Source organism: Hypanus sabinus, chromosome 4, assembly GCF_030144855.1.
Source record: "Hypanus sabinus isolate sHypSab1 chromosome 4, sHypSab1.hap1, whole genome shotgun sequence".
NCBI classification, from domain to species: Eukaryota; Metazoa; Chordata; class Chondrichthyes; order Myliobatiformes; family Dasyatidae; genus Hypanus; species Hypanus sabinus.
The window spans coordinates 78,520,855-78,536,934 of record NC_082709.1 but is presented as its reverse complement, the minus strand read 5'-3'; the positions used below and the strand labels follow the sequence as shown (position 1 = coordinate 78,536,934).

Genomic DNA, 16,080 nt, shown 5'->3' with positions numbered 1-16,080 from the left:
GTGTGTGTGAGACAGTCCCCCAGTGAGGGTCAGTGTGTGTGTGGGACTGGGACTGTCTCCCAGTGAGGATGAGTGTGTGTGTGGGTCCATCCCACAGTGAGGGTAAGTGTGTGTGTGGGACTGTCCCCCAGTGAGGGTCAGTTTGTGTGTGGGTCCTTTCCCCAGTGAGGGTAAGTGTGTGTGTGGGACTGTCCCCCAGTGAGGGTCAGAGTGTGTGTGTGTGTGTGTGTGTGAGACCATCCCCCAGTGAGGGTCAGCGTGTGTGTGGGACCGTCCCCCAGTGAGGGTCAGTGTGTGAGTGGGCCTGTCCCCCAGTGAGGGTCAGTGTGTGTGTGTCTGAGACCATCCCACAGTGAGGGTCAGTGAGTGTGTGGGACTGTCCCCCAGTGACAGTCAGTGTGTGTGGGACCGTCCGCTAGTGAGAGTCAGTGTAGGTGAGTGGGACCGTCCCCCAGTGAGGGTCAGTGTGTGTGTGGGTCTGTCCCCAGTGAGGGTCAGTGTGTGTGGGACTGTCTCCCAGTGAGGGTCAGTGTGTGTGGGACCGTCCCCCACTGAGGGTCAGTGTGTGCGAGTGTCTGTGTGTGGGACCGTCCCCCAGAGAGGGTCAGTGTGTGTGTGGGACCGTCCCACAGTAAGGGTCAGTGTGTGTGTGTGTGTGTGTGGGACCGTCCCCGAGTGAGGGTCAGTGTGTGAGTGGGACTGTCCCCCAGTGAGGGTCAGTGTGTGTGTGTCTGAGACCATCCCCCAGTGAGGGTCAGTGTGTGTGTGGGACTGTCCCCCAGTGACAGTCAGTGTGTGTGGGACCGTCCGCTAGTGAGGGTCAGTGTGTGTGTGGGTCTGTCCCCAGTGAGGGTCAGTGTGTGTGTGGGACCGTCTCCCAGTGAGGGTCAGTGTGTTTGGGACCGTCTCCCACTGAGGGTCAGTGTGTGTGTGTGTGTGTGTGTGTGTGGGACCGTCCCCCAGTGAAGGTTTGTGTGTGTGTGGGTCTGTCCCCCAGTGAGAGTCAGTGTGTGTGGAACTGTCTCCCAGTGAGGGTCAGTGTGTGTGTGGGACCGTCCCCCAGTGAGGATCAGTGTGTGTGTGTGGGATCGTCACTGAGTGAGGGTCACTGCGTGCATGAGACCGTCTACCAGTGGGGGTCAGTGGGCGTGTGGGACTGTCCACCAGTGAGGGTCAGTGAGTGTGTGGGACCATCCCCCAGTGAGGGTCAGTGAGTGTGTGTGGGACCGTCTCCCAGTGAGGGTCAGTGTGTTTGGGACCGTCTCAAACTGAGGGTCAGTGTGTGTGTGTGTGTGTGTGTGTGTGTGTGTGTGTGTGTGTGTGTGTGTGTGTGTGTGTGTGTGTGTGGGACCGTCCCCCAGTGAAGGTCAGTGTGTGTGTGGGTCTGTCCCCCAGTGAGAGTCAGTGTGTGTGGAACTGTCACCCAGTGAGGGTCAGTGTCTGTGTGGGACCGTCCCCCAGTGAGGATCAGTGTGTGCGTGTGGGATCGTCACTGAGTGAGGGTCACTGCGTGCATGAGACCGTCTACCAGTGGGGGTCAGTGGGCGTGTGGGACTGTCCACCAGTGAGGGTCAGTGTGTGTGTGGGACCATCCTCCAGTGAGGGTCAGTGAGTGTGTGTGGGACCATCCCCCAGTGAGGGTCAGTGAGTGTGTGGGACTGTCCCCCAATGAGGGTCAGTGTGTGTGTGTGGGACCATCCCCCAGTGAAGGTCAGTGAGTGTGTGGGACCATCCCCCAGTGAGGGTCAGTGTGTGTGTGTGGGACCATCCCCCAGAGAGGGTCAGTGTGTGTGTGGGACAGTCCCCCAGTGAGGGTAAGTGTGTGTGTGGGACTGTCCCCCAGTGAGGGTCAGTGTGTGTGTGGGTCCATCCCCCAGTGAGGGTAAGTGTGTGTGTGGGACTGTCCCCCAGTGAGGGTCAGCGTGTGTGTGGGACTGTCCCCCAGTGAGGGTCAGTGTGTGTGTGGGTCCATCCCCCAGTGAGGGTCAGTGAGTGTGGGACTGTCCCCCAGTGAAGGTCAGTGTGTGTGTGGGTCTGTCCCCCAGTGAGAGTCAGTGTGTGTGGAACTGTCTCCCAGTGAGGGTCAGTCTGTGTGGGACCGTCCCCCACTGAGGGTCAGTGTGTGTGTGTGTGTGTGTGTGTGGGACCGTCCCGCAGTGAGTGTCAGTGTGTGTGTGGGACCGTCCCACAGTGAGGGTCAGTGTGTGTGTGGGTCCATCCCCCAGTGAGGGTAAGTGTGTGTGTGGGACTGTCCCCCAGTGAGGGTCAGTGTGTGTGTGGGTCCATCCCCCCGTGAGTGTAAGTGTGTGTGTGGGACTGTCCCCCAGTGAGGGTCAGAGTGTGTGTGTGTGTGTGAGACCATCCCCCAGTGAGGGTCAGCGTGTGTGTGGGAGTGTCCCCCAGTGAGGGTCAGTGTGTGTGTGTGGGACCGTCCCCCAGTGAGGGTCAGTGTGTGAGTGGGACAGACCCCAGTGAGGGTCAGTGTGTGTGTGTCTGAGACCATCCCCCACTGCGGGTCAGAGTATGTGTGTGGGACCGTCCCCCAGTGAGGGTCAGTGTGTGTGTGGGACCGTCCCACAGTGAGGGTCAGCGTGTGTGTGGGACTGTCCCCCAGTGAGGGTCAGTGTGTGTGTGGGACCATCCCCCAGAGAGGGTCAGTGTGTGTGTGGTACTGTCCCCCAGTGAGGGTCAGTGAGTGTGTGTGAGACCATCGCCCAGTGAGGGTCAGAGTGTGTGGGATCGTCACTGTGTGAGGGTCACAGTGTGTGTGGGGCTGTCCCACAGTGAGGGTCAGTGAGTGTGTGGGACTGTCCCCTAGTGAGGGTCAGTGTGTGTGTGTGTGTGTGTGTGTGTGTGTGTGTGTGTGTGTGTGTGTGTGTGTGTGTGTGTGTGTGTGTGTGTGTGTGTGTGTGTGTGTGTGAGAGAGACCGTCCCCCAGTGAGAGTCAGTGTGTGTGTGTGGGACTGTCCCCCTTGAGGGTCAGTGTGTGTGTGGGTCCATCCCCCAGTGAGGGTCAGTGTGTGTGAGGGACTGTACCCCAGTGAGGGTCAGTGTGTGTGTGGGACTGTCCCCCAGTGACACAGTGTGTGTGGGACCGTCCGCTAGTGAGGGTCAGTGTGTGTGTGGGTCTGTACCCAGTGAGGGTCAGTGTGTGTGGGTCCGTCTCCCAGTGAGGGTCAGTGTGTTTGGGACCGTCTCCCACTGAGGGTCAGTGTGTGTGTGTGTGTGTGTGTGTGTGTGTGTGTGTGTGTGTGTGTGTGTGTGTGTGTGTGTGTGTGTGGGACCGTCCCCCAGTGAAGGTCAGTGTGTGTGTGGGTCTGTCTCCCAGTGAGGGTCAGTGTGTGTGTGGGACCGTCCCCCAGTGAGGATCAGTGTGTGTGTGTGGGATCGTCACTGAGTGAGGGTCACTGCGTGCATGAGACCGTCTACCAGTGGGGGTCAGTGGGCGTGTGGGACTGTCCACCAGTGAGGGTCAGTGTGTGTGTGGGACCATCCCCCAGTGAGGGTCAGTGAGTGTGTGTGGGACCATCCCCCAGTGAGGGTCAGTGTGTGTGTGTGTGTCTGAGACCATCCCCCAGTGAGGGTCAGTGTGTGTGTGGGACTGTCCCCCAGTGACAGTCAGTGTGTGTGGGACCGTCCGCTAGTGAGGGTCAGTGTGTGTGTGGGTCTGTACCCAGTGAGGGTCAGTGTGTGTGGGACCGTCTCCCAGTGAGGGTCAGTGTGTTTGGGACCGTCTCCCACTGAGGGTCAGTGTGTGTGTGTGTGTGTGTGTGTGTGTGTGTGTGTGTGTGTGTGTGTGTGTGTGTGTGTGTGTGTGTGTGACTATCCCCCAGTGTGCGTCAGTGTGTGTGTGGGTCTGTCCCCCAGTGAGAGTCAGTGTGTGTGGAACTGTCTCCCAGTGAGGGTCAGTGTGTGTGTGGGACCGTCCCCCAGTGAGGGTCAGTGTGTGTGTGGGACTGTCCCCCAGTGGGGGTCAGGGTGTGTGTGGGACCGTCCCCCAGTGAGGGTAAGTGTGTGTGTGGGACTGTCCCCCAGTGAGGGTGCGTGTGTGTGTGGGTCCATCCCCCATTGAGGGTAAGTGTGTGTGTGGGACTGTCCCCCAGTGAGGGTCAGTGCGTGTGTGGGACTGTCCCCCCAGTGAGGGTCAGTGTGTGTGTGTGGGACCGTCCCCCAGTGAGGGTCAGAGTGTGAGTGGGACTGTCCCCCAGTGAGGGTCAGTGTGTGTGTGTCTGAGACCATCCCCCAGTGAGGGTCAGTGTGTGTGGGACCGTCCCCCAGTGAGGGTCAGTGTGTGTGTGGGACCGTCCCACAGTGAGGGTCAGTGTGTGTGTGTGTGGGACCGTCCCCCAGTGAGGGTCAGTGTGTGTGTGGGACCGTGTCCCAGTGAGGGTCAGTGTGTGTGTGGAACTGTCTCCCAGTGAGGGTCAGTGTGTGTGCGGGACCGTCCCCCAGTGAGAGTCAGTGTGTGTGTGTGTGTGGGACCGTCCCCCAGTGAGGGTCAGTGTGTGTGTGGGACTGTCCCCCAGAGAGGGTCAGTGTGTGTGTGGGACAGTCCCCCAGTGAGGGTCAGTGTGAGTGTGGGACCTTCCCCCAGTGAGAGTCAATGTGAGTGTGGGATTGTACCCCAGTGAGGGTCAGTGTGAGTGGGGGACTGTCCCCCAATGAGGGTCAGTGTGTGTGTGGGACTATGACCCAGTGAGGGGCACTGTGTGTGTGGGACTGTCCCCCAGTGAGCGTCAGTGTGTATGTGTGAGACCGTCCCCAGAGAGGGTCAGTGTGTGTGTGGGACTGTCCCCCAGTAAGGGTGAATGTGTGTGTGGGTCTATCCCCCAGTGTGGGTCAGTGTGTGTGTGTGAGACCGTCCCCACTGTTTGTCAGTGTGTGTGTGGGACCGTCCCCCAGTGAGGGTCAGTGTGTGTGGGACTGTCCTCCAGTGGGGGTCAGTATGTGTGTGGGATTGTCCCCCATTGGGGGTCAGTGTGTGTGTGTGACTGTCCCCCAGTGGGGGTCAGTGTGTGTGTGGGAACTCCAGGACTAATACCATTAAGATTGAAGGAGTGCACAGAACATTTACAGAGGTGTTGCCAGGACTTGATGACCTGAGTTACTGGGAATGGTTGAATAGCTTAGGACTTTGTTCCCTGGAGCGGAGGGGAATGAGGGATGATTTGATAGGTATACAGAATTATGAGGGGTATAGATAGGCTTTTTACACTGAGGTTGTATAAAACAAGAACTAGAGGTGAAATATTTAAAGGTCCCCTGAAAGGAAATTTCTTTACTTTGAGGGTGCTGAGAGTGGAACGAGCTGTCAGCAGTAGTGATCGGTGTGGGTTTGGTTTTGACATTTAAGATAAGTTTAGATGAGTACTTCAGTGGGAGGGGTATGGAGGGCTATAGTTCAGGAGCAGGTTGATGAGACTAGGCAGATTAATAGTTTTTCATAGACTAGATGGGCTGAATGGCCTGGTTCAGAGCTGTGGTGTTCTTTGACTCTATGAGGAGTGATACAGAGAGAGGAGATCGAGGAGGTGGGGGAAGTGTTGGGGCAGGCGCTGCAGAGGGAAGGTGTTGCCAAGGTTAGGGGTGTAGAGTTTTGAAGGGTGTGTGAGGAGAGAGGGCAGGGAGCGGGGGTGACTGTATCATTCTGACGCCGAGCTAGTCCAGATTCAACGGACTGAGGGGTGACCAGAGCAGGATTCCTTGCTGTGCAGTTGTTCGTCATTGTAATCTTACCTTGTATCTTTTCTGGACCAAAGGAGAAGATGAATTCGACCTTGGAGTTTTCGGCAAATCTGTCATCTTCAGAAAAGAAATACAGAAGAAACTTACAAGAATGTTGCACAGTCTCAGGGGCCTGGGTACTAAAGAGAGGTTGTGTAGACAGCAAGTTTATTCTCTGGAATGTAGGAGATTGAGTGGGGAGCTGATAGAGGTATACAAGACCATAGACTGTGTGAAAGCAGATCGTCCGTTTCCCTGCAAGGGGCTGCTGAAAACACAGGTTTACAATCAGAGGCAAGGGGAATATCAGGAGCAGCTTGTTCACACAAATGAAGGTGCAGATTTGGAGTAGGTTGCCAGAAATAGAGGTTAAGGTGGGCGTGTTGGAAAGTTGGAAGCCAAGTAGAAAAGTATGTGGATAGAAGAAGTTTAAAGGGTTTTGGATCAAACAAGGGCTGAATGCTGGGCAACACAAGATGGAATGGATGCAATGGGCTGAAGGGCTGCTTCTATGACAGGAGACAGAGGGATTTACTAGGATGCTGCCTGGGTTAGAGAGCATGTCACATGGGGATAGGTTGAGCAAGCTGGGGCTTTTCTCTTTGACATGAAGGAGGATGAGAAGTGAGCTGATAGAGATGTACAAAATGATAAGAGGCACAGATAGAGTGAAGAGCCAGAGACTTCTTTTCCCAGGGGGAAATGGCCACTACAAGGGGGTATAATTCATGGTGACTGGAGGAAAGTACAGGGTGTATGTTAGAGACAGTGTTTTTTACTCAGAACAGTGGGTGTGTGGAACGCCGTGGTGGACAGTTGCATTAGAGACGTTTGAAATAGACACATGGATGAAAGGAAAATGAACAACTACATGAAAGGAAAAGGTTAAATTGGTGTTAGGGTGGTTTTAAATGTTCCATTCCTGTCACTGTCTGTAAGGAGTTTGTACGTTCTCCTCGTGACCGTGTGGGCTTCCTCCCACGTTCCACAGTGTACAGGTAAGGGTTAGTGAGGTGTGGACGTGCTCTGTTGTCACCAGAAGCCTGGCGACACTTGTGGGCTGCCCCCAGCACATCCTCAGACTGCGTTGGTTGTTGATGCAAACAAGGCATCTCACTGGATGTTCTGATGTACACGGCACAAATAAAGCCCATCTTTAAAAACAGCATCTGCTCTCTTAGCCTCACCTTTAAAGGCAGCATCGAGGTCCTCTTTGCCAAACACTACTCCAAGCTCATGAATGGCACACGTGTGGAACTGCACACGGAACACAATTTCCCGGGCAGGGCTTTGGTATCTCTTGTGATAACATTTCAGCTGCAGAGAGCAGAAACAGAGTGAGACAGCGACCCCTCTGCAGCTGCACGTCACGGCAGGTCTGAGGCAGGATCAGGATCAAGAATGGGATCGGGAATGGGATCGGGATCGGGATCGGGATCAGGATCAGGATCAGGATCAGGAACGGGATCGGGATCGGGATCGGGAACGGGATCAGGATCAGGATCAGGAACGGGATCGGGATCGGGATCGGGATCAGGATCAGGAACGGGATCGGGATCGGGATCGGGAACGGGATCAGGATCAGGATCAGGAATGGGATCGGGATCGGGATCGGGATCAGGATCAGGATCAGGAACGGGATCGGGATCGGGATCGGGATCGGGATCGGGAACGGGATCGGGATCAGGATCAGGATCGGGAACGGGATCGGGATCGGGATCAGGAATGGGATCGGGATCGGGATCAGGATCGGGAATGGGATTGGGATCAGGATCAGGATCAGGATCAGAATCAGGATAGAAATAGGTTTATTATCACCAACATGTTATGATTTTTTTTGTTTTGCACCAGCATCAACAATTACTATGTTACAAGAAGAAATATATTAAAATAAATAGTGCAAAAAAAGAGCAAAATAGTGAGGTAGTGTTCATGGGTTCATTGCATTCAGAACTCTGATGGTGGAGGGGAAGAATCTGCCCCTGAAACTTTGAGTGAGTGTCTTCAGGCTCTTGTACCTCATCGTTGACGGTAGTGATGAGCAGAGGGCATGTCCTGGGTGGTGAGGGTCCTTACAGAAGGACCTGCTCTCTGCTGGTCACAGAGGGAGAGGAAGTCACTGGCATCTAGTGTGTGGAGGGAGGGCCACTCATTCCCCAGTGAGGGTCTATTTTTTCATGGTTGGGTGCAGTAATGAGAAAATTAAAGATTTGCGAGCTTATATAAATCTCTTACCAAAATGTCTCCTTTCAGCATGAGCCCAGGCTCGATTGTGATACAGATGCTTGTGTGACTGTCTCCTGGAGTATTGCTGCAGTGTTCGATAAAAGGAACAATCAGAGTGAGAATCAAGGACCAATGTTTAACCTTATTCACCACATTCATTTACACGTATGAGGAATTTACCGAGGTGTGTGGCAGAAAATAACATTCATCAGTTGTGAAGAATACAGAATTATATTACAATAAAGTTAGAAATATGGATAAGGAGTAAAATGTGCATAAATATGTAAATACCAACATATGTTTACAATGTGAAGAGCATTATAAACTATGGTTTAAAGTGCCTACAATGGAGTGATGGGGTAATAGATGGGGGGAAGTATCTAACCAGAATGGCTGATAAATGCAGAAGGAACTTTTAAGATGACGTGAAGTTTTTGTTTTAGTAGCCCTATAGCACTTCCCAGAAGGGAGTGTTTGGAAAAGGCAGTTTGTTAGGTGTGAAGTGTCCACAAGGATTTTCCTGCCCGTTTCTTTGTGCTGGACACACACCAGTCCTGCCTTGATGGCAGACTGGAGCCAATGACCTCTGCTGGCCTAACCATTCACTCTGTATTGTGAGAGGATGCTGCACCAGACCGGACAGTAATGGTGATGTGTGAGTGGAAGGTCCCAGCAATTTCTTCCTGTGTCCCCCAAAATATCCTTGGATGCACTTGATCAGGCCCTCGTGATTTCTCCGTCTTTATAAACCTTCTCTTTAGTAATGTTTCAACATGTTTCAAGATATCACTGATCTCTTCCCCCAATTCCCTAGCCTCTATGACCTTCACGGTAAATTCAGAAGAGAAACATTAATTTAACATCTCCCCTGTTTCCTCTGCCTTCAAATGTAGATGACTACATTGATCCTTAAGGGGACCTATTCTCTTCATAGTCACCCACCTGCTCGTAAACGTACGCGTAGAATCTCTTTGTGTTGTGGGCATGCTATGTTGGTGACGGGATATGTGGCATCGCCAATATGTTGTGTTGGTTGTTAATAGAAAAGATGAAATTCAGTGTACCGGTATGTGCTTTCCGGGGTGGGAGCAAACATGCACAGGGGAAGCGAAGTGTCAGACTGATAAACACAGGAGATTCTGCAGATGCTGGGTTTCGTCAGACCCACATTGGGACCTCACTTACTAAATTCCTGAGGTGTAGATGGGCTGCATGCTCTGGTAGATCTTCAGGAATGGTCGACAGCCTGCAGGAGAGTTGAAACATCATTAACACCCACTTCCCGAGAGTCTGTGTTTGATAGAGAGGTCGCAGGAACATCTGTTGGAGTTCATTCGCCACCTCTTTCTCTTCACTGAGGTCCTGGTTGCTCTCTGATCCACAAGACCATAGACATAGGAGAAAATCAGGCCATTCGGCCCATCAAAGCTGTTCCACCATTCCATCATGGCTGATTTCTTACCCCTCTCAACCCTTTCTCTTGCCTTCACTGATCAAGAGTTTATCAAATTCTGCTTTAACTATACCCAATGGCCTGGCCTCCACAGCCATCTCCGAAAATGAATTCCACAAATTCACTATCCTCTGGCTAAAGAAATTCCTCCTTGTCTTTGTTCTAAAGGGACATCCCTCTATTCTGGGCCTATGGCTTTGGTCCTAGCCTCTCCCTTACTTTTCTAATAAGCCATATAAATGCATTTTGTCCTTAAATGCACATCCTCTAGTACTGTTTAAAGACCATAAGACATAGGAGTGGAATTCAGCCATTTGGCCCATTGAGTCTGCTCTGCCATTTCATCACGGCTGATTTATCATCCCTCTCAACCTCATTCTTCTGCCATCTCCTGTAATTTTTGACACTCGTACTAAACAAGAACTAAACAAGACCCAACCTCTTCTTTCTTTGTTCTCTCAGAATCCTACATCCGTAATCAACAAAAATATGCCCACTTTGAGTCTTATGAAACAGTAACAGTCCAACAAGTCCAGCTGACTACGATGTCCACGTTTGGCCCATATCCCTCCAAACCTTCCCTATCCATGTACCTGTCAAAGGATCTTCATCTTCAGTTTATGCTCTCTAGTTTTAGATCTGTCTATGTTCCGAAAAGATAACTGTGACCACGTACCATATTTTGAGCAGAAAAGCATATAATAATAGGATGTAATGCTAAGGCTTTATAAGGTATTGGTCAGACCACACTTGTAGTGTTGGGAGCAGTTTTGAGCACTGTATCTAAGAAAAGATGTGCTGGCTTTGGAGAGGTTCCAGAGGAGATTCACGAGAATGATCATGGGAAGGAAAGTATTAACGTATAAGGAGCGTTTGATGGCTGGAATGTATTAAATATTGAAAAGCCTAGATAGAGTGGACACGAGGATGATGTTTCCTATAGTGGGGAAGGTTAGGACCAGAGGGCACAGCCTCAGAATACAAGGACACACTTTTAGAAAAGAGATGAGGAGGTATTTCTTTATCCAGAAGTGGCGATTCTGTGCAATTCATCACTAAAGACAGCTATGGAGGCCAAGTCATTGGGTATATTAAAGTGGAGATGGATGATTCTTGATTAGTAAGAGTGTCAGAGGTTATAGGGAGAAGGCAGGAGAACAGGGTTGAGAGGGATAATAAATCAGCCATGAAAGAATGGCAAAGCAGACTCACTGAGACGAATGGTCTCATTCTGCACCTATGTCGCATGGTCTTATGTTCTTATCTACACCTCTCATAATTTAAACAACCTCTGTCAGAACACCCAACCGTACTCTCAAACTCTTTCTGTTTTCAGTTACTGTCCACCATTAGTCATCTCTGAGCTAATTGGAGTGAGTTAGAAAGTAGACCATTACAGCATAGTACAGGCCTTTTGGTCTACAATGTTGTTCCAACCTTTTAATCTACTCCAAGATCATTCCACCCATTCCTTCTCACATAGCCTCCATTTTTCTTTCATCCAACTGCCTATCTAAGAGTCTCTTAAATGTCTTAAATGAATCTGCCTCCACCACCACTCTTGGCAATACATCTGTGCTCTCACCACTGTGTTAAAAAACCAACATCTAACATGTCCCCTTTACTTTCCTCTATCAACCAAACGTAATGTATCAGCCATTTCCACACTGGGAAAATGTCTCCAGTTTGACTGACTTGATCAATGCCTCTTAACATCTTGTACACCTCTGTATAGTCACTTATCATCCCTCTTTGCTTCAAAGAGAAAAGCCCTAGCTCGCTCAGCCTATCCCCTCTGCACTCTCTCTCTAAAGCTTCCACATCCTTCCGATAATGAGGCGACCAGAACTGAGCACAATATTCCAAGTGTGGTTTAACCAGAGTTTTATAATGCTGCACTATTACTTCACGGCTCTTGAACTTAATTCCCCAACTAATGAAGGCCAACATATCAAACACCTTCTTAGCTACCATATCAACTAGGGAGGCAACTTTGAGGATCAATGGGTGAGGACCACAAGATCTCTCTGTAACTTCACACTGCTAAGAACCCTGCCATAAACCTAATAGGAACATTCAGGAAAAGTGGGAGTAAAGGAATCAAGGGATACTGGAATATTCAGCAAACTGAGAAGGAATGCCAGGAATATTTCAGGATACAAGGAGCACTCGGGAATTCTGTGCCTTGGTGGACTTACCGCTCTTGGACTCGAGGCTGGGGATGCCATGCATGATGACATGGTGCAGAAACAGAGGCTTGTTGTTCATCTGGATGGTTCCAGACAGCAGTCCACTGAAATAGTGGATGTACCTGCAGCAGAGGAAGGGGTGAGGGTTACACATTTGTACAGCCTGTGTCTGGAGAGAGAAATACCAGCCCAGGTCACAGAGAGAAGCTCCCTCCACACCGTCTCCCCACACACTCCCAGGGTCAGACACAGAGTGAAGCTCCCTATACACTGTCCCATCACACACTCCCAGGGTCAGACCTGCATGCCACTTCTGCGGGCTGGAGGAGACCATGTACCGCATGTACATGGAGCGTGTGAGGCTGCAGCCTCTTTTTGCATATTTGCGTGGGCTGCTTCTCACCTTCTGGTTGCATTTTAGCCCCACCTTATTTATATATGGTCATACAGTAAGGAAGGGGGCATGGAGGGATGAGGATGTCCCAGTCAACTTGCTCCTGGGGCTGGCGAAATCCGCCATCCGTGGGTCTTGGAAACGGGTGGCGGGAGGATCTCCCCGGGCAGACTGCCTGGCAATGTTTAGGGGGTATGTTCGTGCCCGGGTAACTATCGAAAAAGAACACGCGCAGTCCACAGCGGCCTTGGAGGAGTTTCGAGACCGTTGGGCTCCGCGGGGTGTAAATGCCATCGTAGATAGAGATGGCAACATTCTGGTGTAATGTCTATTGTCTATTTGTAGTGCAGTAATTGTGTTTGCCACTGTTTTGTATATATTGTATAGCACCGATATTTGTAATAAAGGATTTTGTAATAAAAAAAAAGGGTCAGACACAGAGTGAAGCTCCCTCTGCACTGTCCCATCACACACTCCCAGGGTCAGACACAAAGTGACTCTCCCTCCACACTGTCCCATCACACACTCCCAGGGTCGGACACAGAGTGGTGTTCCCTCTATGGTGCTGTTGTTGAAAGGGCAGGTCAGTACTTCTTTGAATTTAATACCCTTTTCAGGAGTTGGACAGACACCGGGATCGTTTACCATCTTCAATGTCCAAGTTGCAGTATCAGATGTGGGGTCCACACACAGGGCGGTTAGTGGTGCCCTCCCCCACCCAGCGCTGCTCCAACCTCACGTCAGAACCGCTCAGTGGAGTTTTAGGACACCCACCTCTTCTGTGAGGGCTGGATAACTGACGATATTTTGTCCTCGTAGAACTTCTTCATGGCGAACCGGTCCAACGCCTGGTCGGCACTGGGGAGAGGGGAAAGTGGGAGCAGTTAACGTTTGGAATTGAGCCTAGATTCTGGAACAGGAATTGACTTATTATATCTACAGGTCTCAAGACACACCGAGAAGCTTCTTGTCCATACTTTAAATATTAAACACTAGCTTTATTTGTTACATGTACATCAAAACATCGTAACATACAGTGAAATGTGTCATTTGCATCAAGTCAAATCAGATTGGCGAGGATTTTGCTGGGAAGCCCGTAAGTGTCGCCACACTTCCACTGTCAATTTCACAAGCCCACAACTCACTAAGCCCAACCTGTACACCTTTGGAATGTGGGAAGGAACCAGTGCAGTTTTCGGGGCAACAGTTACAGAGCCAGGGAGCTGCAGTGACTACCGAGTCATGATTGCCAAGGTGCAGCTTCAGCTTGCTGAGTAAACTCTTCAAAGATTAGCTTCGTTTGCCACGTGTACACTGAAACATACCGTGAGATCCACAGTTTAGCTTCGTTTGCCACGTGTACACTGAAACATACCGTGAGATCCACAGTTTGCATCAAATCAGCGAGGATTGCACTGGGTAACTCGCGAGTGTCACTACGCTTCCGGTGCCCACAACTTACTAACCTCAAACTGTACGTCTCTGAAATGTGGGAGGAAACTGGAGCACCCGGACGTAACGTGTGGTAACAGACAGGATGTACAACGTCCCGGTGGAAATTGAACCCCGATCTTACAGCTGGCGCTGTAAAGCGTGAACACACGCAATTCTGGTGATGTTGGAAATGCAAAGCAACACACAGAAAGTGCTGGAGGAGCTCAGCAAGCGAGGCAGCATCAATGGGAAGGAGTAAATAGCCGATGTTTCAGGCAGGGGCTGTGCAAAACGTGGCTGATAGGTGCACTAGCATGCCACCCTCATTATGTTGATACAGATCAAATCACTAGACAGGGCATTGAATTAAAGCAAGGTAAAACAGTAACAAGGAAGAATAAAGTGTCACTAACTACAGAGAAGGTGCAGTGCAGGCAGACAATAAAGTGGAGGTCCACGAGAAAATAGATTGCGAGATCGAAAATCCATCTTACTGTGCTAGGGAACGATCAATAGTCTTCTAACTCTGTACCACAGTAGTGTAATGGCTAGCACGACTAGATTACAGCTCGGGGCACACAGGGGTTCAGAGTTCGATTCCAGCACCGTGTGTAGGGAGACTGTACATTTTCTCTGTGACGGCACAGGTTTCCTCCATGATCCAAAGACCGGTTATTAATAGGTCATTGTACATTGTCCTGTGTTCAGGTTGGTGCTAAACGGGTGGGCTGTTGTATCAGTAAAGAACTAACAGTGGGGTGTAAGCTGTCCTTGAGCCTGGTGGTACGAGCTTTCAGGCTTCTGTCCCATGGGAAGGGAGGGAAGGGAGAATGTCCGGGGTGGGAGGGGTCTTTGATTTCGCTGGCCGCTTTACTGAGGCAGTGAGAAGTGTAGACAGGGTCCGTGGAGAGGAGCTGGTTTCTGTGATGTGCTGAGATGTGCCATCAACTCTCTGTAGTTTTCTTGCAGAAACAGTATAAGTGGCATGCAAATGGAAGTTTTTCACTGTCCCTCGATAAATATGACAATAATAAACTAGTTTACCATGCCAGTAAGGAACAGTGAGATCTGCGGAGGTTTGTGATGCTGGAGTCACCTGCTCCGCTGCAGTTTCAGGTGGGCTGTTTGTGCAGGATGCAAGCAGCCGCTGATGCAGATGAGCTACCTACCTGGCAGATATGTTGCTGTAATGCATGTAGGCTGCGATAACCACTCCTGTCCGGCCACAGTTACCCTATAACAGCAACACGTGGAATGGAGTTAGTGCATCTGTCACACATAACGCCCTGACTATGCATCACGACTACAGGCAGAGGGTGAGGTACCGATGTCGTGGAAGAATGGGGGAAATAGTCCCTTTAGAACCACAGACTAATTGTACTACAGACCCCCAATAGCCAGTTGGACATCTACAGGCAAAGGTGTAAAAAAATAGAGTTGTTGTCATTACGGACTTCAACTTCCCTAATATAAACTGGGACCTTCTGTATGCAAGAGGTTTAGATGGGGCAGAATTTCTTAGGTGCATCCAGGAAGGTTTCTTAAATCAGTTTGTATAGTCCAATAAGGGGAAGGGCTGTCCTGGACCTGGTGTTGGGTAATGAGCAGCCTGGCCAGCTGACTGACCTTTCATTGAGTGAGCAGTTAGGGAACAGCGACCACAACTTAAGTTTTAAGATAGATGTAGATAAGGATAATTACGGACTTTGCGGCTGAGCATCAAATTGGAGCAGGGTAAATTATGAGAGCATTAGGCAGGAATTAGGGAGAGTTAATTGGGAACAGCTGTTTTTGGTCAACATGGGGAGGGAGTTTGAAGACCACCTGCAGAGAGTACAGGACAGATATGTTCCAGTCGAAAGGAAGGACAAGGTGGCAAGGTAGAAGAACCTTGAATGTCGTGAGGTGATGAATTTAGTGAAGAAGGGAAAGGAGAAGTATGTAAAGCTTAGGGAGCTAGAATAATAAAGAACCCATGAGGAGATTAAAGAGGCCAGAAAAGAACTCAAAGGGGGAATTAGGAAAGCCAGGAGGGGCCATGACTACTTGGCAAGTAGGATTAAAGAGAATCCTAAGACATTCTATACGTGCATCAAGGACAAGAGGATCACTAGGGAGGTGATTGGACCACTCATGGATAAAGTGGGGAACATTTGCTTCGATGTGGAGGATGTGGGTGAGGTGCTGAATGAATACTTCACATCAGTATTTACCGAGAAAAAGGATGTGGAGGATGGGGGGGGGGGGGGATCAGTGCTGAGTGTATTGATATGCTAGGGCATTCCGAGGTAAAGAGGAGATAGTGTTGGGTCTCTTGAAGGGCATTAAGGTGGGTAAGTCCCCAGGGCTTGATGGGATATAACTCAGATTAACAGAGGGAAGAAAAGAGATTGCTGGGGCCTTGACCGATATCTGCAAGTACTCTCTAGCCACAGGCAAGGTCCTGGAAGTCTGGCAAGTAGGTAATGTTGTTCCATTATTCAAGAAGGGAGAAGGGAATAATTCTGGAAACTATTGATTGGTGAGTCTCATGTCAATGGTAGGAAAGTTACTGGGGAGAATCCTTAGGGATAGAATTTATAAGCATTTGGAAAACCAGGACCTAATTGAGGACAGCCAGCATGGCAAATTGTGTCTTCCTAACTTGATTGAGTTTTCTA

At 50.4% G+C, this 16,080-nt stretch overlaps 1 protein-coding gene across 21 annotated transcripts in view; it reads right to left on the bottom strand.

Moving 5' to 3' along the window:
* Positions 1 to 16,080, bottom strand: part of LOC132392916 (tensin-1-like) — a 389,673-nt gene that overhangs the window by 176,079 nt on the left and 197,514 nt on the right. For all 21 annotated transcript variants that reach the window (XM_059967484.1, XM_059967486.1, XM_059967485.1 and 18 more), the window contains 7 exons: positions 14,590 to 14,654; positions 12,761 to 12,844; positions 11,602 to 11,714; positions 9,136 to 9,196; positions 7,960 to 8,035; positions 6,912 to 7,041; positions 5,737 to 5,802 (listed from right to left, as the gene is read on the bottom strand). In XM_059967484.1, coding sequence (XP_059823467.1) covers positions 5,737 to 5,802; positions 6,912 to 7,041; positions 7,960 to 8,035; positions 9,136 to 9,196; positions 11,602 to 11,714; positions 12,761 to 12,844; positions 14,590 to 14,654 — 595 coding nt within the window. The remainder of the gene's footprint in view (positions 1 to 5,736; positions 5,803 to 6,911; positions 7,042 to 7,959; positions 8,036 to 9,135; positions 9,197 to 11,601; positions 11,715 to 12,760; positions 12,845 to 14,589; positions 14,655 to 16,080) is intronic.